Source organism: Lithobates pipiens, unplaced genomic scaffold, assembly GCF_037356315.1.
Source record: "Lithobates pipiens isolate NorthernLeopardFrog02 unplaced genomic scaffold, aLitPip1_a1.2 Scaffold_8, whole genome shotgun sequence".
Classification (NCBI taxonomy): domain Eukaryota; kingdom Metazoa; phylum Chordata; class Amphibia; order Anura; family Ranidae; genus Lithobates; species Lithobates pipiens.
The window spans coordinates 688,896,533-688,918,127 of NW_027507903.1; the positions used below are offsets into that span (position 1 = coordinate 688,896,533).

At 43.8% G+C, this 21,595-nt stretch overlaps 2 protein-coding genes across 8 annotated transcripts in view; one reads left to right on the plus strand and one right to left on the minus strand.

The window, feature by feature from the left end:
• LOC143963511 (NACHT, LRR and PYD domains-containing protein 3-like) overlaps positions 1–21,595 on the minus strand; it is an 824,666-nt gene that overhangs the window by 369,552 nt on the left and 433,519 nt on the right. The window lies entirely within an intron of this gene.
• LOC143963509 (NACHT, LRR and PYD domains-containing protein 3-like) overlaps positions 1–21,595 on the plus strand; it is a 175,968-nt gene that overhangs the window by 73,648 nt on the left and 80,725 nt on the right. For all 7 annotated transcript variants that reach the window (XR_013270981.1, XR_013270982.1, XR_013270983.1 and 4 more), the window contains exons 4-6: positions 10,296–10,334; positions 11,126–12,833; positions 15,021–15,164. Coding sequence is in view for 3 of the 7 variants with exons in the window: in XM_077473151.1 (XP_077329277.1) it covers positions 10,296–10,334; positions 11,126–12,833; positions 15,021–15,164 (1,891 nt within the window). In the remaining 4 variants the exon portion in view is untranslated. The remainder of the gene's footprint in view (positions 1–10,295; positions 10,335–11,125; positions 12,834–15,020; positions 15,165–21,595) is intronic.

The window sequence follows — 21,595 nt, forward strand, 5'->3', positions numbered from 1 at the left end:
GAGCCATGCGGCGCCTTCCCTCTCAAACGCCGCCCGCAGATGTCCCAGAAACTCCGCAGAAGCCATGATGTCGGAGGAACGGCGAGGGTGCACGCAATCGCTTCTTCCTCCGCTCTCAAACTGACCCCTGGCTTCCTGTGCCTCGTGGTATCACGGCGTCAGGCTCCGCCCACCGCCCCGCCTACTCCCCCATCTTAAAGCGGCCACTCTCCTTTAACCTAAAGACGGCAACAGTGCATACAAAGCAGCTGTCATGCCGTCCCTACGCCCACAGCCTGCGGCTGCGGCTCCGTGGACGTTCTATATGTTTATCTCATTATGTGGACTTCGCTTCTCTAATGCGCATAGTCATTTGAAGGCAAGAAGCCCAACGCATTGCGCTTGGTACCTACAAACCAACAAACATCCACAGACACAGAGAACACATCTCAAATCCCATGAGAAGTTTTTCATACTGACCGTTTTTACACCACTGGTCTCGATTTGACCCAAGTGTGCTCTGTTAGAGCGCTCCTCGATTAAACCAGACACAGGGAGACAGATGACAATCTATAAAACACACATCCTAGAATAAAATGTTATACAATCAAATTTCCACAACACTGGTCATCTCTTGCCTCGACTACTGCAACTCCCTTCTCATTGGCTTACTTCTACATAGTCTATCATCTCTTCAATCCATCATGAATGCTGCTGCCAGACTCATCCACCTTACCAATCGCTCTGTATCTGCTACTCCTCTCTGTCAATCCCTCCACTGGCTTCTGCTTGGCTAAATAATTACATTCAAAATACTAACAACTACGTACAAAGCCATCCACACTTTCGCCCCCAGCTATATCACTAGCTTAGTCTCTAAATACCAACCTCCTCTCAAGGCCTCCTGTTCTCTAGCACCCTCATCACCTCCTCCCATGCTCACCTCCAGGACTTTTCCAAAGCCTCTCCAATCCTATGGAATGCCCTACCCCAATCTGTCCGCCTATCTCCTACTTTATTCGATTTTTTGACAATTCCTGAAAACCCTTCTCTTCAGAGAAGCCTACCCTACCCCCACCTAACAACTGTATTTTCATTTTCTCCATCAGCTCATCCCCCACAGTTATTACGTTTTGTTTCAACTTGACCCTCCCTTATAGATTGTAAGCTCTAACGAGCAGGGCCCTCTAGTCCCTCCTGTATTGATTTGCATTGTAAGTGTACTGTCTGCCCTCATGTTGTAAAGCGCTGCGCAAACTGTTGGCGCTATATAAATCCTGTATAATAATAATAATGTCATTTCATTTCATTTATTGGGTAATAAGTATCTCCTTTTCATTTATAGTGTTCTTTTTTAAACCTCTCTGAAGCTTTTTTGTACTTCCTAGTTAGATTTCCCGTTAATTTTAGGTATTTGAATCATTTCGTTGTCCCAACAATTTGGTATTATAGAAGTCTTTTGAGTGGACTACAATGCCCCCTTATCAGTTGGTCTTATTACTAAATTACTATTTTGTTAGCCTTCCTCCTAATCATTTATTACGGCTTATTCAGGAAATATTTATGGATATTCAGTTTCCTTGTGTACCTCTGTATATCTATGTAAGTATCAAATATGTTCAGATTGCGTTTTGGAGCAAATTTCAGCCCTTCACATAATACTTTCATTTCATTCCTAGTCAGTTCAACCCCACTTATATTGAACACTCCTTCACCTATTAGTCTCTTTTTCTTTTGGACCTTCCATCCTGCCCTGCATCCCCTCTTGGATTTGGACTTCTTCTCTGATCTCCCATCCTTTCCTTCCGAGGTGGGGATCTTTCATGCCTCCATTGATCTAAAAAAGGCAGAGGAGTCTCTTCTTCATAGCTGTTCTTCAGAGGTTCAAATCTGTTATGTTATATCTGTTATATGCAATGGGCTCCTTCTTGGGTCATCATAATAATTATAGTGATTTCCATGATTGTGGTACTGTGGATTCCTTGGTTTATTCTAATACCTACTGTTATGCAAATTATTGTTTCCATTGTGATTCCCATAATTATTCCCACAGTTGTTTCCATTGTTGTTCCCATAGTTGTTACATTAATTATGCCAGTGTGGTCTTCTAGGAGACTTGAGCCATGGTTTTTGGTTGCCCTTATTCCCCCACCAAGGTCTGGGGGTCCAAGGTGCCTGCTGTTACCCCTTATTTCTTGTCTAGGAGGTACAGGTGACCTCTGCCTCTGATCCCAATGTGGAGAGGTTAGCCTCACCTCTCTTTCTGGTGTAGTTTTGGCTGATGCATGGTTCCCTCATCGCAATTGGAGTTGCCATTTAAACACCTGGTCCTGTTTATAATCAGTGGTGTCTCTAAGATATTTTTTCTTTTTCCTTTGTATTACTTCTAAGTCCTTTTGTTCCAGAACTTTGATAAGTTGATTAGTAAGTGTTGTAAATTGGGTTATATTGCTATGTGGTTTCAATTCTTCTTTAAATTTCATATTTGTTGTTTTAGTTTACTCATTTTTCTTTGTTTTCTTTTTATCAAAAATTGTAAAACATCAAGTCCTTTTTCTTTCAAATGTTTTTTATTGAAGTTTAAACAATAAAATCTTACAACAGAAGCAATGCATTGAATGATAAACAGTAGCTTACAAGTTTTTTTTTTAGCAAATGGTTCCTCTATGACACCCACAAGTTGCGAGAGCATGGGCATCCTACTTCACTATATGGATGCTACGTACACCTGTATGGTCTAAGCAATAGACTGATAATTGAATATATACATCCATATTCACTTTGTATCCATAATATCTTTAAGAAACATTTGGGGTTTATTAAGAGAGAATTATCTGAATATTAGCGAATTACAAGCTCCCCCTTATCCTCGTATAGAAAAGGTTGAATGTTAAGGGATCGATTGGTCAGATCTGACCAATATACCCCTCCTAGCCCATTAGTAACCTTTTTTGGGATCCCGTAACACAGGGTCAAACTCATGTCTAACGTGTATACAGTGTAACTCCATGATAAAAGGCAAGAGTGTATCCTATCCACATAAAGGGTATGATAGTAAAATCAAAGGTTATTACACTTGTCAATCGTCATATGTCATGTATGTAATAAAATGTCCATGTGGGTTACTTTGCATTGGAGAGACCATTCAGAAAGTTAAAGATAGGATAGCAAGGCATAAATATTCAGAGATGAATTGATATAGTTGTCTTTAGTGAGACATTTTTTGGAGAAAAGACATTTGATTTCTCAATTAAAATTCATGGTGCTGGAGGGGATCAATAAGAATAGGAGGGGTGGTAACCGAGAATCCATTTTAAAAAAGCGAGAAGTACATTGGATTAATTTTCTTGATACTATTGCCCCTAAGGGGTTGAATACAGATCTGGATTTATATCTGTTTATTTAGGTTATAATTCATTTGATGTGATGTCTAGCTTGTGATACATTGTATAGATGTTTCTTTTTGACAGATTAAAGTGGTTGTAAACCCTTACAACCAACTTTGACCTACAGGTAAGCCTAGATTAAGGCTTACCTGTAGGTCCAAGAAATATCTCCTAAACCTACATGGTTTAGGAGATATTTGCCGAAAGACAGACACCGCTGTCTACGGCGCAAGTGCGACTTGCTGAGTGCGCCACGGTCAGCGGCGATATGCCGCGAGTGGCAGCGCGCATGCTCGGGAGTGACGTCACCCTGGCTTCACCGAATGACAGCGGCGGAGCAGCGAGACCCACGAGAAGATGGATGCGCCAGACTACAGGGGACAGCGGTGACTTTGCTGGCTCCTGTGTCAGGTAAGTGACACATAATGGACTACTATGCGATGCATAGTAGTCCATTATTCTTTACCTTTGCAGGGAATGAAAGAGGAAGTAAGCTCATCAGGGTTTACTTCCTCTTTAAACAAGCTGAAGGCTTCTGTAGAAATAAGGGAGGATTCTACATCGTGCTAACCATTTCTCCCCCTGTGATATAAGGATGTACAAAACGTAATGAACTTACACATCATGTAATGTTTGAACTTTCGTTCAATAAAGAAATTTTAAGTTCAGCGATCCTCTGGACTTTTTATATATAATTTCCATAATGATTTCTGCATATGAGTTAATGCAGAAAAAAACTGAAGAAAAATAATAGTAAGAACAAAAGAAACAAAACCTGTACCACAACCTGAGGATTGCTTGGTTACATACATGCTTGTAAAGATTGTCAGTAATATTAGTTTTCATCTGTATAATGTGAAGTCCATGGTGTCCACTGTGATAAGAAAAAGCCTAAATTATTAGAATAGACAGCAAAGTGTTTTTCATAAGAGTATTGGACATTAACCCTTTGTACTACTTCATTGATATTAGATGTCATAGTAGATTTCCATCTTGCAGTTATAGTCAGATGTGCACCTATAAGAATATGTATTATTATACTTCTAAAGTTGGGTTGGTACAGTATATGATTAATAGAGAGTTTGAATAGGGCAAGGTGAGGGGTGGGTCTAATGAAAAAGCCAGTTGCTTTGGAAATGTATTTAAAAACCTAATTCCAGAAACTGCACACAGTCTCGCAGTCCCATAGAATGTGTGTTATACTGACTCTTGTACCACATTGTCTCCAACAGGTATTGGGTTCTAGAGGGGAGATTTGGGACAGCCTCACAGGGGTTAAATATCTTCTGTGAATTATTTTTAGCATTATTTCCCAGTTTTTGCCACAATGGGAATAGCGATAACCTGACTGGATAGCACATTGTCATTCTTTAGAAGTGAAGGTAGAGCCCAGCTCCCTTTCCCAATTCGTCATTTTAGATGTTTTGGTGAAAAGTCTTTTATGTGGAATAAGGAAACAGATTAAGACCCTTTTCATTAAAGAACTTGAGTTATTAATGAAATTGAAGTGGATATTCCACTATACTCTTGTGCTAATAAGCGCCCTTCTACCATAATGGTATAATGCAGCCTTAAAATAACCCGTCATTCTATTTATATCTAACGTTAGGGGATAGTATTTCCAAAAATGTAACAGACCCCCCAAGTTGTCCAGCAATTTTACTTTTTTTCAAGGAAAAGTATTTTTTTCTGTAAAAGGTGTTATACCTGTAGGAACACCAACTATAATAGTAAAAAAAGGTGAAAGATTTTGTTCTAGTGTTACCAGAAAATAATATACCATTAAAGATGTCATTTCATGTAGGATGAAGGGTGTGGTTTATGTCCTCCAGTGCCTTTGCTCGATGCAGTATGTAGGGAGAACCAAACGTCCCATGTGGAAGACGATACGTGAGCACATTCACAATATTCATAAAGGCTTCAGCAAACATGGTGTCTCAAGACATTTTGCACAACATCAAAAGACTTCATAGTATTAAAATTTTGGGCTATTGAAAAATGTAAACCCCATTGGAGAGGGAGCTTAGGGTCAACCAATTTTGTAAAAGTGTGTCTAAATGGATCTATGAGTTAAATTTGTTCCATCCCCAAGGAATGAATATCAAATTTGACCTCAATTGTTTCATTTCCAACTACTGTTTTTTTTTATTTAATATTTACTTCAGGTATTTTTAAAGCTAGCTGGTACTGTTTTTTTTACCTCTGTTAATGGTTAAGTTGGGTGTTTATACTTAATTGTCCCACTAGATGTCATTAGTCCCTACACATTTTTTTTCTGGCATTTTGATATTTATTTCAGGTATTTTTAAAGCTAGATGGCGCTGTTTTTGCCTCCATTAATGGTTAAATTGGGTGTTATTTAATTTCCCCACTAGATGTCATTAGTCCCTACACATTTTTTTTCTGGTGTTTTTATATTTATTTCAGGTATTTTTAATGCTAGATGGCGCTGTTTTGACCTCTATCAATGGTTAGGCTGAATTGGGTGTAGTTAGACAATTTCCCCACTAGATTTCATTAGCTTTTACGCAACAACAGTTATTTATGTTTTTTATTTTTAATTTCATTGCATTGTTTATTTATTTTTATTCTTGTTTCCTTTTTTGGCTTTTTGTTGTTTTTTATTTTAGTGACATTTTTTAATAAATAAATGTCTTATAATGACTTGCAGTTCACCCTAATATTTTGCGCCATTTTTTAAACACATCTTTGAGATTTAATGTTCGTCTTTGACCACTGGGGGGTTGTTTTTTGTAATTCCACCAGTGGCTGTCAGGACATGTGATTCCTGGGATATTATTTATAAGTTTCCATAGTAACCTATGGGCTTCATGAGGTCCCTTTCACACTGGGGCGGTGTGGGCATCGGTGGTATAGCAGTGCTATATTTAGTGCTGGTTTACCGTTGTTTTAGCAGCGGTATTCGGCCAGGGGGTTTTAACCCCCGCTAGTGGCTGAAAAAGGATTAAAACTGGCCCGCAAAGTGCCGATTTGCCGGCGGTATAGCCGCGCAGTCCCATTGATTTCAATGGGTAGGAACGGTGAATACACCGCTCCTTCACCGCTCCAAAGATGCTGTTAGCAGGACTTTTTTACTGTCCTGCTAGCGCACCGCTCCAGTGTGAAAGCCCTCCAGCTTTCACATTGGAGTGAAAGGACCCGCTTTATTTAGGCGCTATACAGGCACTATTCTTAGCGCTGTAGCGCCTGAAAAAATCGTCAGTGTGAAAAGGGCCTTAGCCCGACATCAGTCAACTGTCTCCCTATCCTTTAAAAAGTCATGTGACCAGTGATGTAATGTGTAGGGGGAGTCAGTGACATCACGGCTGAGACAGGAAGTAGGGATTGTAACGACACTGCTTGCTTTTAACCTAGATATAAGGTATTAGGTTTTAATAAAACCATTTCTTCTGTGAAATGACTATGGAGTTCTTATTTGTCTTGTATGGCCTGTGAATGGAGGAGAGGAGGAGATCTAATACAGCATAGTGGATATTTATCCCTGATTACTGAGCCATATACCACATCCCTGGGTTCATGCTATAAGGAGAAGAGACGAGAGTGTAATGTGAAATGCCATAAAGGATCTGTATAGACCCATTGGGGCCTTTGTTTAATTCGTTATTTTTATCGGGACTGCAACAATATGGCGGACACGTCAGACAATTTTGACACATTTTTGGGACCATTGGCATTTTTACAGTGATTAGTGCTATAAAATTGCATTGATTACTGTAAAAATGTCACTGGCCATGAAGGGGTTAACCACTAGGGGGCAGTGAAGGGGTTAAGTGTGTCCTAGTATGTGTTCTAACTGTAGGGGGAGGGGACTGTGTAGGGGGGATGACAGATCATCTGTTCATACTCTGTATTAACAGATCTGTCTGTTCTCCCCTCAGAGAACTGGAAACTGTGTGTTTACACACACAGATCCCGGTTCTCGGTGTGCCCCAAGCGATTGCAAGAGCCCAGCGGTGATCGTGACTGCCAGGCACTCACCTCGGCTCCATGTGTGAGCAGAGGGCACGGACGTGCCCCCTAGTGGCCTTTTATGGTACCGACGTACCATGACGGCAATTTCTACTTAAATGGATCCAGTGCCAATAACCCCTACAGGAGTATTTTGCATAGCATATAGGCTTGATATACTGATACTGTTTCCCAAGATAGGGGTTATTGAAGCTGGATCCATTTATGTAAAAATTCTGAAAAAACTCCTAATTAACTTTTTCTCGCTACCATAGTTATTTCCTCAGCTGTGGAAGGCGTTATAGGTTGCGGGGGAGACTTGAATCTTTTCCCTAATGCTTGGTGAGACTATCTTTATGGTAGGCATCTGCAGCTGCTAAGAGGCTTTGATACTCACTTTGGTGGGATTCACCTTGGATCTGGGATCTTTTCACTGCCAACCTGTTTGGAGCATTTGCACTTTATGGACTTTTCTTTCATGTATTAGTTTGGGAATTGATGAAGCCACTGTTTTATATTATTTGTGTGGAGGCAGGGCCGCTGATAAAAATGATGGGGCCCCCGTACAGCCTACCTGACGCGGCCCCCTTCAGCTGCACCCCTGGTCCTGCCCCCGGTCCCTCCTTCAGCCCCACCCCTGGCCCCTCCCCAAACCCCACCTTGAAACAAAGTGCAAGTTTGTTACAAGTGATAGGCATGGGTGGCACTGTCTGTAGCACATGCACATTACGGCATTGGAGGTACGGCTGGCACTGTCTGCAGCACATTACGGCATTGGCGCCACTATTTGAACCACATTATGTTATCGGTGGCATGGGTGACACTGTCTGTAGCACATTACAACATTGGCGGCACGGATGGAACTGTCTCTGTAGGCAGCCCATGCCTTATGGTCCATAAGGCATGTGCTACCTGCAGACAGTGGCACCCATGCTGCCAATGTCATATTGCGCTGCAGACAGTGCCACCCATGCCATGCCACCAATGTAGTAATGTGCTGCAGACAGCGCCATGATGCTAATGCCATAACGCATGCGCTACCTGCATAATGCCATTGGCAGCATGGGTTGCACTGTCTCTGCAGACAGCACATACGTTATGGCATTAGTGTCATGGGTGGCACTGTCTGCAGCACAATTTGGCGCCCATGCCGCCAATACCATAATGTATAGATGCTGCTGCAGTAGTAGTAGATCTTGAATTCCCTCCTAACCCCCCAAGCAAGCACACACCTGTGAAATTTTTAGCCGGGCCCCACGAGGCACTTCTTCCCTGATCCTGCTGCTGCCTGGACTGGAGTGCCAACAAACGATTCCAGTCAGATGCAATGTCGATGATGCCAGCTGCTTCTTTTTTGTCTTCTACCGCTCCTGCTCGCCTCACTGATACTTCTCTCATGAGGAGGGAGAGGAATCACTCCGCGATGCCAGGGGGACAACACTATAGAGGACGCGCTGGCTGGGACTTGAGACAGAGCCAGCATGAGGAGCTGGCATTGAAGAGGCATTCTTCCATGCCCGAAATAGAGGAAATAGTCCCTCCCCTGCTGCCACCTAGTCTGCAGATAGCTATCTGCACAAAAAACAAAAACATGAAAAATAACCAGGGGGTGGGGGGGCAGGGGTTTGGTAGTTGATTTGGATGGACTCTGATCGGCCATGGCTGGAGGATTTTTTTATTACATTATTTATCTGTTCAGCTTGCCCAGGCCCCCCTGCTGGCTGGGCCCGGTACAACAGGACCAGTTGTACTGGCCTATAAGCAGCCCTGTGTGGAGCATTAATTGCACTTTATGGATTTTGTTCACATAACAGCATGTGATTTTATTAATGTGCTGTTTTGTATTATTCAGTGATCACACTGTTTAATTTATACACATTTGTCACTGATTTTTACCAATTTGTTTTCACTAATTAGTGCTGCACCTTTGCATATTCCTTTTGGTTGGCTGTGAGGTCCATAGCAGCGCACAAGTACTTCACATTTAACACTAAGGGGTTAAACAATCTTTACTGAGGGAGTTTACAGAAGAAAATAACATGTAAAAGGGAAGCAGAGTAACACTTCTCCAGGATGCCGGTGTCCTATCACATAGTGTCCCCCATCAGATAGTGTCTGCTGTGTACTGCGCATGGGCAGTACACAGGACACACCTATTTTGAAAATAGCTGAAGATGAACGGCGCCTGCGCCGTGAGTCCAGGTCCTAGCCCCACCATCCAAGTAGACATAGAGTTAGAATAAAAATAGCCGAGCGCAGCGAGGCCGAGCCCGAAGCATGGCGAGCGAAGCGAGCCCACGAGAGGCCCTCTAATATTTGCAGCCCTATATCCACTTGGATGGTGGGGCTAGCACCTCGACTCATGGCACAGGCACCGTTCATCTTCGGAGATTTTCCGAATCTCCTTCTGCTCCATACTGCACAAGTGCTGCGCCAGCACAGTACGGGGCGGGCACTATCTGATGGACGGATGCTATATGCCAGAACACCGGCAGGCAGTCACCATAACATAATGACATCACTCAGCATGCCGAGCAAAGCAATACAATCACAGCCACTTGTCTATTATACAGAACTTATATTTAAAGCTGTATTCCTTGGAGACCCTCATGATTGTTGCTCGGGGGGTTCTGAGCCTTGTGCCCCATGCATCCACCTGAACCTCCATCAGAAAGAGGAGTCACGGCTCCAGATTCTAGGTGTGTGCCTGTAATCCCTGGATAGAGAATTGGGGGCTTTTCTGGTCCCCCCCACCATGGTCACATGTCACTGCAATGTGCTGAGATGTTACCAAAACAAAGACTCTCCCCATCACCTGGAGGAGGAGAGACTCCAATCTACAGAGGGTTGGTGGGATGATGGTGTCTGGGAGGATCTGCTACACTAATAATTCTCTTAGTTATTATTTTATACATTTCAGAGGTTTGTCAGGACTAATCACTTCCCTAATCTTATTTCCAGCCAAACTGAAGAAGACGACACATGACAGCAGATCATCAGGTTAGTAGGACATCTGCGTTTGATATGAAATCTCTTCTGGATGAACATTTTGTTCTGTTGTAGTCTGGATCAGTGGTGGTACTACCAGAGTCACAAAGATTGCACTGAGACCAGGCCTGTAGGGGGGCCCAACATGGCAGGAAAGGGGCCCACTTCAGAACATTGCCTCAGTTCACACTGCTGTGATCCCAAAGATTTGCAACTTGCTTGCAATTTCCCTGTGACTTGATTGCGATTTTGTGATTTAACATTGCACTATGGCACTCAAATCGCACCAAAGTCACAGAAAGGTATTGCAGGATCCTTTTTCTTTGTTGCTGCTACTTGAGTCACCTTGATTAGGACAGCACTCATTGAAATGAATGTGTTTTGACGTGTCCAGCAACTTCATGTTGCAAGTCACATGATGAGTCTCAGCAGTCTGAACCAGGGATGTAATGGGCCCATGACAGGAACAGGTGGAAAAGGCTAGAGAAAGAGCCCCTGCCTCAGAGGGAAGAGCCCCACTCTTGGAGAAAAGGGCCTGGAACTGATGGAAAGGGCCACAGCAGTCATATTGGCTCTTCATGGTTTCTTGCACTGGAGCCCTGTAGGTTCTATTCATGCCTCTGGTCTTGATGATGTGTCCATAGTTTGGATGCTTCCACAGTCCTCCTGTATTTCATGGGATATCTCCTTTTAGGGTTCCATTCTTCGGGTTTATGGTTAGAATACAATATTTCAAACTGTGTCTTATAAATATTGTTTCATGTGTGTATGAGGAATAAAATATTCTCTTCTCTCTCATAAAGACCTCAGTAAGGAACACAGCGAGTCTATGAAAGAGAAGTTCCAGAGGATTCTAGAATATAATTCCCGTGTTCATCTAAAGGAAAGATTCACCAATTTATTGATGATAAACGGACCCCAGAATAAAGAGGGAAAAGAAGAAGAAATAAGGAGTTCAGGCAGAAGACATCTACAGATCATGGAGAAAAGATCCCCAACCACAATCCAGGCCCTCTTTGACCCTGATAAATATGGGTTCATCCCTAAGATTGTGGTGTTACAAGGACCTGCTGGGATTGGAAAAACAATGACCTCCAGGAAGATCATGCTGGACTGGGCCTCTGGGGATCTCTACCGAGACAAGTTTGATTTTGTGTTTTATCTGAGCTGTAGAGAAATCAACACCATCCCTGAAAACATAAGTCTTGTGGGACTTTTATCCAGAACCTGCAGACTGAGTTCAGATGACCTGGTGTCTATTCTGAAGGATCCTGGAAGTCAGAGAAAACTTCTCACCATAGTTGATGGGTTTGATGAACTGAGGTGGACTCTGGAGGAGAAATCTGAGGGTTGTCCTGACATTTCTATGGAAACCCACAAAGAAATAATTCTCCAAAGCTTGCTCAGGAGACATGTTCTCCCAGAATCTTCTCTGATCATCACCACAAGGTCACTGGCCATGGAGAAACTTAACACATTCATCGATGATTCTCACAATGTGGAAATCCAGGGATTTACAAGGGAAGATCGGGAGGAATATGTCCATCAATTCTATGGAAATAAAGAAGATGCAGACAAGGTTCTCAGTATAATAAAAGACAATGACGTTGTGTACACCATGTGTGCCGTCCCCATCACATGCTGGATTGTCTGCACTGTAATGACACAAGAAATAAGAAAAGATTTGGATGTAATTCAGTGTAAGACAAGGACTTCAATTTATCTTCTCTACCTGGAGGTTTTACTAACCCATCACAGCAAGAAGGAGCAGTCTGTACACCAGAAACAAACCTGTCTGAAGAAGCTGTGTGCTCTGGCCAATCAGGGAGTTCTGAACCAACAAATCTTATTTGAGAAGAAAGATCTAGAAAGACATGGACTTTCTCTGGATGAGGTGGAGTCTGTATTTCTGAATGAGAACATCTTTCATTGGGACGTCCGTCACCAGACCTGCTACAGCTTCATCCACCTGAGTGTACAGGAGTTCCTTGCTGCTCTCTATTATGGGATGGATGATGGTTGGTTTGGATTTAGGAAACGTATTTTCCTCCCGGAGATCTGTAAAGGGAAATCACTCCGTGGCCTCAGTTCAGATTACCCACATTTATCATTATCTGTACAATTCCTGTTTGGTCTCTTAAATGAAAATCAGGTGAAGACATTCTCAGAGGTCACAGGAATCCCCATCTCAATCCGAGCCAAACCTGCAATGAGAAAATGGGCCAAGAAGGGCAGTGATCAAACTTTCTATACTCAGATCATCTTCTGTCTGTATGAGACTCAGGATGAGGACTTCATTAGGAGAGTCATGTCGGGTTGTACAGATTTGTTGCTGTGGGGCTCAGATACTGATCACTTGTGGATGGACAGGAATTATTCCAAGCAGCTGAACTATTGCTTGAAGACTTTGAAGAAAGAAAGTTTTCAGTCTTTATATTTTGTAGGTCTCACTGTGGATCCAGAGTGCCAGAAACTTCTATCTCCATTCCTACACAGGAGTCAGGAGGTCGGGTAAGTGAGTGTGAGGATATCCTAATTGAATTCAGAGAATGGGCAGGAACCTGCATACAGTATAACGGTGATTATCAGACATGTTCTCCATCTACCACACTTGTTAGAAGTCCTGGGAACTCACACTTTCCTCAGCCCTAAGCCCTGCTTCACACTACAGCAATTTTCCAGCGACATTCTGATGACATGTAAAGTCGCAGGTCAGGTGAAAACACAAAGATTTTATTGGGTGTTGTCTTAATTGCTGTGATTTGAGTCACTGCAACAAAAAATACTTCCTGCACTACTTTTGTGTGATTCTTGTGCTGCACGACTCCCATAGACTTCAATGTAAAATCACCAGAAAGTCGCACATTTGTCTGAATCTTTAAGACTTTGCTGCGACTTCTGAGGCTTCTTTACCCCCCACCTCTCCTCCCTGGTCATCCTTGCTGCCTAAAATCTTCCTCCAATCACATCCCAGTCACACCTGAGCGTAGAGGAAACGCACATTCCCACTTCCATTATTTGTGTATTTTTCATGTGTAATCACACATTGTGTATAGGGAGCCCATTCACTGGAATGTTCTGCCCGACATGCAACAAACACCCCAAAGTAGCTCAAGAATCTTCTCAGTCATGGAGCGTTATGCATCTTGGCAGCAAAACATGCGTCTGATAACTGTGATTGGGGTGTCATTAACAATCAGCCGACATTCATATCTGCGTGTTTCCGAATACGAGGCGACCCACACAGGAAATGTGCGTTTTTTTATACGTCTGAAAAATGCACAGCAACGCACGCCACGCATGTGCAGATGTAAATGAATGGTAACACAAAAGCAATGCTCCTTTCTGTGCGTTTTTTAAACATACAGCAAAGCGCATGTATTCTTGCGTCTGCCATGCATTCAAAAATGTGCAGAAGCAAATGAATAATAACACAAGTGTGACGCACATTGTCGCACATTTATGAAACGCACAGCAAAGCATGGATTTTCTTGCAGGTTGCTGTGCAGTTGGAAATGTACAGATGTGAATGAATGGAAACGTATTTACAACTGACGGCAACCCGCAAGAAAACGCATGCTTTTCTGCGTGTTTTGTGTGGCAATGCACATCACACTTGTGTTACCATTCATCTGCATATTCATGTTTCTGAACGCACGCCAACCCATAAGAAAACGCATGCTTTGCTGTGCATTTTGAAAATGAGTGACACCGCACACTGCACTTGCGATACCATTCGTTGGCATCTGAACGTTTCTGAATGCCCAACAACCTGCAGGAAAACGCATGCTTTGCCACAAATTTTGGAAACATGCATCGCGCTCACCTTGCCATGTTTGCAGTACAAGCGTGACGCACGGTCGCAGCGCATTTCTGAAACGTGCGGCAAAGCACACAATTTCTGGCGGTTGATGTGCATTCAGAATCATGCAGATGTAAATGCAGCCTGATTGTTAATGACGCCCCAATCACGGTTATCAGACGCAGGTTTTGTCATGTGATAAAACACGCTATAAACACGGATCATCAAAGTCACATAGGAATGCTTCTCAGTAAAGTCACTTTGAAGTCGCACCTGGTCGCCGGGAAGTTGTAGAGCAAAGTCAAGCTGGAAGTGGCTGCGACTTTCATGTTGTGCTGTGTGAACCAGAGCTAAATGGTGGTTCCCACATATCACCTTCTACACAACTTCTGGGAACAATCACATCATTTACATCGCATTAACCCTTTCCCTGCCCCCAATTCTACCATTTATCACACAGAACATTTGGAGGGAAAGCTTCGTGTTCAGAGATGTGGGGGAGGGAAATAATGTCAGGGGTGTGACATCATCATCCCAACATTGGAGGGGCCAATTGTCTGCAGAAGTGGGCGGAGATGGGAATGTCTGGACTGCATTTTATATCTGGAACCAAAGTGGTGTTCCAGGATTTCCCAGAAGCTGAATGGAGACCCCTGTGTAGGAAGGCCGGAGACCCCGTATACATATCAGGGGCCTCCTTTAAGTTTTGTCTGGAGTGTGACTTCAAAGACCACTCATAGCCACCAATGAGAAGTCCTCATCAGGTCCAGTATGAGGCTGTAGAGCCGGAGGGAAGGCAGCCATGTGGAAGGAAAATGTTGGGGTTACATTGTTATTCTTGGGGTCAGAGGTCATACATTCTTGGTGATAATTATTATCTCATTATTGGATTTTAGATTTGTGGGTTGTACTATTTCCAGTAAAGATTGTCCGGGAGAGGACAAAGCAGAAGAAGAAGATTCCTCCTCTTCAGGATATTATAAGAAGTCGGATTCTCTTTCCTTTCTGATGAACCCGGAGAGTAAAATTCAGAAATTATGGTAAGAGAAATGTGTGATGTGCCGTGATGGGGAAATGTGACGTCTTGTGATTGTTCCCGTCTCTCAGTGTCTCCTTCTATCTCTGGGTGTCCTCCATCCTCACCCATGTAGAATCTTCCATCACCTGTCCTCTTCTCATGTCTTCTCCTCTCTCTGAGGGAATCTTTCTCTTTGTAATCTCATCCATGGGATTTGGGGTTCCCCTTATAGTAGAACAGTGACCAGGCTCTGTACATATGGAATGACCCTCCATATTCCTAACAAGCAGGAAATAGGATGGAATAGACCCCCTTAGGACTCGCTCACACGTCTGATGATTATGTAGAAGGAAGCAATGCTCAGTAACACTTCTATGACATTTATCATGTGTCTTCATTGTGTTTATCAAGCTCTGAAAACACTATAAGAATGCTGGAGAAATGTCCGGGGGAGGGGTTGTTCTTCTAGTGGGAGGAGCCTAAAGGGGAAGTGATGTAGAGGAAATGATCTCCTCTGATATGTGGATTTCGGATATATTACAATAATTCTATAGAATGAAAACCAGCCGCCATGTCATCATACTCACTATCGCTCTCCTGCCCCCTGGAGGACAGATTTCCCGGTCTGAGGATAATACCCGCTTGGTGACTTGTTACCACATTTGTTTTATTTGTATGTGTCACAATAGCTGGGATACTCGGGTCATTAATAGTTTATTAATTATAACATGTAATATATCCTCACATAGAATCACAATATATCCATGTAAGAATGCACAGAGCGCCCGGCGACCCTCCTCTCCTTCATAACAGTATAGCATTGGCTCTCCTAGTGTATCTGACAGGCGTGATGACGTCTCCACCTTACACGTTACACCCTAGGCGGGGCTTCATCATGTATATTTGTGTTGTTTGTTTAAAATGTGTAAATATTAACACTTTTAGGTTTATGGAGTCTCACTTCTAGCGCTGCACAGCTATCTTTATATCTATCCTGTAAGGGAGGTGTCACTGCACATCACCAATCATAAGTGGCTGACCACAACGTAGGTTTTTTGATGTACATAGTATGCTAAAGTTTGGGTTGTCTCACTCATCATGCTGCAATATTGGGCACTTTGACAATATCTTACTTATATTGTTTTTTCTAACATTGTAATATTCCTGTATAATTGTGCTGAAACACGTGTGGATTGTTTAAACATTTGAAATACAAATCCTATTTTTAGGTTTAGGGAGTCTCACTTGTACTGCTGCACAGTTGTCTTTCTATGTATTTGGTGTTGGATTTTGTGGATGAATCCTTCTGTGTTCAGCTGATTAGTATATATAATTGGAAGAGGTTTTTGGCTGTGCAGTGACACATTCCCTGCCTGGCACTGTCAGTATTGCCGGCTGGTTGGTGATTTTGCCGGCACACAGAAGCTATTGGAGTTACCACACGGCTGTTCTGTACAACCAGAAGTGACCGGAGCTGCTCTGTCCTACTTCTCTATTATTTCCCAGTGCATTCTGGGATACCGGAGCCTCCGCTGTCTGTCCTCCAATGCCCAGCGATTATTGGACATCACCATGAAATGAATGGAGGCGACTGACAAGCGTGGATGTCTCATGACAGCGACATGCGGCTTCATTTATAACACGACACAACGCTACCGCTCCTGTGTGACCAGCACTGTGTGCCGCCATTGTAATATTCATGGCAGGCATGGAAGGCGGTTATCAGGCTTTAGAAATGCTGAATAAATGTCACATAATGACATGGTACTGACACACGTGTGACCGAGACCTCACTGACCTCTGTAGCTACAGACACCACAGATCAATTCATCCTCAATTTTCACACAATGTGCAGTGAGGTCCCTCCGGTGGGTTTCAGAAATCTACTTCTCCTCCCCCTCCTCTGAGTCATTCAGTTATGAAGGGAAATTGAAGCTTGAGCTACTGAGCTCTGTAAATAACATGGATTGTACAGTGATCCGGGAAGGACAGGCAGGTAAACATGTGGAAAAGAGATTTCAGCTCCACCTGCTGGCTGAAAATGAAAATGCTAATTATTTATATCCCATATTTCATATTTGCAAATCTATGAATGGAATGTTTTGTCCTGACCATAATAAAGACAGAAAACAGGATCCATTCCTCTGAAGACAAAGACCTCAGACAGTTCTCACTTCTGTACAAAACGCCGTCCCATAACAATACAATTCATACTCCAGAATAGGGATGAGCCGAACACCCCCCGGTTCGGTTCGCACCAGAACTTGCGAACGACCCCCGCGTTCGGTACGAACGTTAGAACCCCATTGAAGTCTATGGGACTCGAACGTTCGAATTGGAAAGTGCTAATTTTAATGGCTAATATGCAAGATAGTGTCCTAAAAAGGGTTTGGCGACCTGCCTCCTGCCCCAGGGGACATGGGTCACTGCAAAAAAAAAGTTTTAAAAACTACCGTTTTGGCGGGAGCACTGATTTTAATGACGATTAAAGTGAAAAAAAAAAGTGAAATATTCCTTTAAATATGGTGCCTGGGGGGTGTCTGTAGTATGCCTGTGAAGTGCCACGTGTTTCCCGTGTTTAGAACAGTCCCTGCACAAAATGACATTAAACGGAAATAACACCATTTAAAACTGCTTGCGGTTTTAATGTTATATCTGGTTCCTACAATATGGTTTAAAATCATTCAGAAAAATGGCATGGGTAGCCCTCCCTGCCCATTACCAGCCTATTTGGGTCTTGTACAAATATTAAGGGGAACCCCGTACCCATATTAAAAAAAAGGAAATGCGTGTGGCCCCCAGGCCCTATATACTCAGAACAGCAGTATACAGGCGGTGCAAACAAGACAGGGACTGTGTAGGTTTGTTGTGTTAAGTTGAATCTGTTTGTCATTTTCAACCGGTACATTTTTAAAGTGTAGCTCCAGTCAAAAAAACTATCTTTAAGCTTTTTGGAAAACATAGGGAAGGGTTATCACCCCTGTATAATTTGTTTTGTCGTCCATCTTTTTTCATCTCACTTGCTGCTGTCTCCTTCCGTTTGCAAGTAGGAGATGTTTGTAAGTTGGATGTTTGAAAGTAGGGGCCTGCCCTATATTATAGCGGCATGTACTGGGTACAGAGCACGCAGACAGCACGCACTATCTCCTAACACTACTGACTGCAAGCTCTATTATTAACCACTTGTTAGCCCAATGTTTGCATAAAGTGAAAGATGAAGTTATGCTGAGTAAATAGATATCAAACATGTCACTCTTCAAAATTGCACATGCCCGTGGAATGGCGCCAAACGTCGCTACTTAAAAAATCCCCATAGGTGACGCTTTAAATATTTTTTTAATGGTTACATGTTTTGAGTTGCAGAGGAGGTCTAGGACTAGAATTATTGCTCTCGCTCTAACATTCTCGGCGATACCTCACATGTGTGGCACATGCGAGCACATGGGGACATGGGCGCTTTAATTTTTATTTTATTTTTTTTATTGTTCATTTTACTTTATTTATTTTAGTTTGACATTTTTTTTCCCAAAAATATATTTTTGATCACTTTTATTCCTATTACAAGAAATGTAAACATCCCTTGTAATAGGAATATGGGGTGACAGGTCCTCTTTACAGTGAAATCTGGGGGGTCAATATGACCCCACATCTCACCTCTAGGCTGGGAAGCCTGAAATAAAAAATAAAAAAAAGATTCTGGCTTTGATTGTACTGGCGAGTTGGTAGAAGCACCGGAGGGCGGTGAGGGGCGTCTATGGCTGGGTATTTCAGGGTATCACCGAGTATGGCTGGGTATCTCTGAGTATGGCTGGGTATGGCAATTTATGGCAGGGTATTACAGAGTATTGGCGGGGTATTGGCGGGGTACTACAGAGTAATAGCAGGGTACTGCAGAGTATTGGGGGTACTGCAGAGTATTGGGGGGTACTGCAGAGTATTGGGGGGTACTGCAGAGTATTGGGGGTTACTGCAGAGTATTGCGGGGTACTGCAGAGTAATGGCAGGGTACTGCACTGCAGAGTAATGGCGGGGTACTGCAGAGTAATGGCGGGGTACTGCAGAGTAATGGCGGGGTACTGCACTGCAGAGTAATGGCGGGGTACTGCACTGCAGAGTAATGGCGGGGTACTGCAGAGTAATGGCGGGGTACTGCAGAGTAATGGCAGGGTACTGCAGAGTATGCATTGGTATTGCAGAGTATTGGCAGGGAATTGAGGGGTTAAATTCGGTGAGCAGCGATGTGGGCACTGCAGATGCAGCCCACATCGCTGCTGACACCGATCTCTTTCCCCTCCGCTGTACCGATCGGTACAGAAAGGGGAGGGAGGAACAGGCGTCATAACATGACGCCGGTTTGTTTCCAAGTGATCACTCCGTCATTTGACGGAGCAATCACGTGGTAAACGGCCGCTATGAGCGGCCGTTTACCGTGATGCGCCGGGTCCTATGGACCCGGCGGTCACGGATGCTCTCGAGTGCGCACACCTCGGGGCACGCGAGAGCAGAATTCTGGGAGGCCGTTAATTAACGGCCTCTCTGAGTTAAACAACCGCCCTGAAGCCGTTAATCGGCAATGGGCAGTTGTTAAGTGGTTAAAGCTAGATCACTAGCTATATAGGTGAGGTGAATATAGTGGTGTATACTGCAGTCAGGGCACAGACAACAACCACTACACAGCAGCAAGATAGAAAATCAGCCAAAAACGATTGGTGTGTACTGTGTTGAAGGTACACAGAACACCCACTGCTTCAGATGCAAAGTAACACACTACAGGAGGCCGCCTTAAAGGCGGCCTTATATAGTGTGGGGCGTGCACTACACAGCCTGAGCTATGATTGGCCACAGGCAGGATGCCTGTGGCCAACCATTGCTCTCCTCGCTGCTGGCCCTGCGATTGGCCAAGCATGCGGGGTCACAGTGCATGCTTGGCCAATCGTGAGACAGCAATGCATTGCGCCATCGAAGTGCATTGTGGGCCACACAAATTTTGCCACGAACGGCCCAAACGTTCGGAATTCGGCAAACGCACGAACGACCGATGTTCGAGTTGAACATGCGTTCGACTCGAACACGAAGCTCATCCCTACTCCAGAAATATCATCTGTCATTGTCTCCCTTCTGCAGGATAGGAGTTATAAATCCTGGAAAGTTACCCCTCCCCCATCACTAGAAGAAATGATGAACATCCCCAACTCCCATCCCCTTTATGAGTCCTTGTCTGCCATAAATAGCCTCAAGTCTTCCTCTGCCAATGGCTCTCCCTGCTGTGTCTGAGCCAATGAGGAGGGAGAGAGCCAAGAGAGCCTCTGCTCTTGTGTACATTGCTGGATGGAGATCAGGCTCAGGTAAGTATTGGGGGAAATACATTAACCAGTTCCTGACCAGCCACCACAGTTGTACTGCGGCAGGTTGGCTCTCCTGTGTGAATCGCCATCATCGTATGTCGGTCACGTGTGTGGGTATGGGGGATATGCGCCCCCCCCTCCACCGTCCCCACAACGATTGGATTGATTTCAGAGCCGATCAGTCTACAGGCCCAGGTCAATGATTTCTGGGCTGGACCTGCTGATCGGTTCTGGTGAATGGCAGACTGTCCTCTACATGTGTAATGTAAACACAGGCAGAGGAAGTGATGTCATCTCCCCTCGTGGAGCCCTTTTAGTTTCCAGCAAGCGAGGAGAAGACATCTACTGTGAGTACACCAACACTACACTGACACCAGGACATGTAGGTACACATTTAACCCCTTGATCACCCCCCCCCCCCAGTTAACCTTTTCACTCCCTGTCACAGTGTCACCAAGTGCATTTTTCAGATTTTTCACTGGTCACTCTATTGGTGTCCCTAATCAGTGTTAGGGCAGTTAGTGGTAGGCCCAGGTGGGTTTAGGGTACTCCCCATTAACCCCCTAATAAAGGTTTAACCCTCTGATCACCTCCCCGAGTTAACCCTTTCACTCCCTGTCACAGTGTCACTAGTATAATGTACAGATCTCTTGTCGGGTGACATCAGTTTTAGTGTCCGTTAGGGTCAGTGTCAATCCCAGACATCATCAGATTAGTGCCAGGTACACTAACACACACTCACACTATATAGCTCCATTACTAGTATAGTATTTGAACGGATCGATATCTTTGATCTGATCAGATCTATATTAGCGTTCCCAATAGTATAGCATTCCCAAAAATGTGGCGTTATTAGAATCAGCCCAGATACCTGCCAGCACCTGCATTTAGCCCCTCCGCCCAGCCCAGCCCACCCAAGTGCAGTATCAATAGATCACTGTCACTTACAAACACAGCACACAAAACTGCAGTGTTAGCAGAGTCACGCCTGATCCCTGCTAGCATTAACAGTTCATTTTTTGTAGCGATTGAAGCAGTCGCTGACAACCAGGTGCTCTTTTACCTGTGAGTTACACTAGCTGTACCTATACATGTACAGCATTGAATA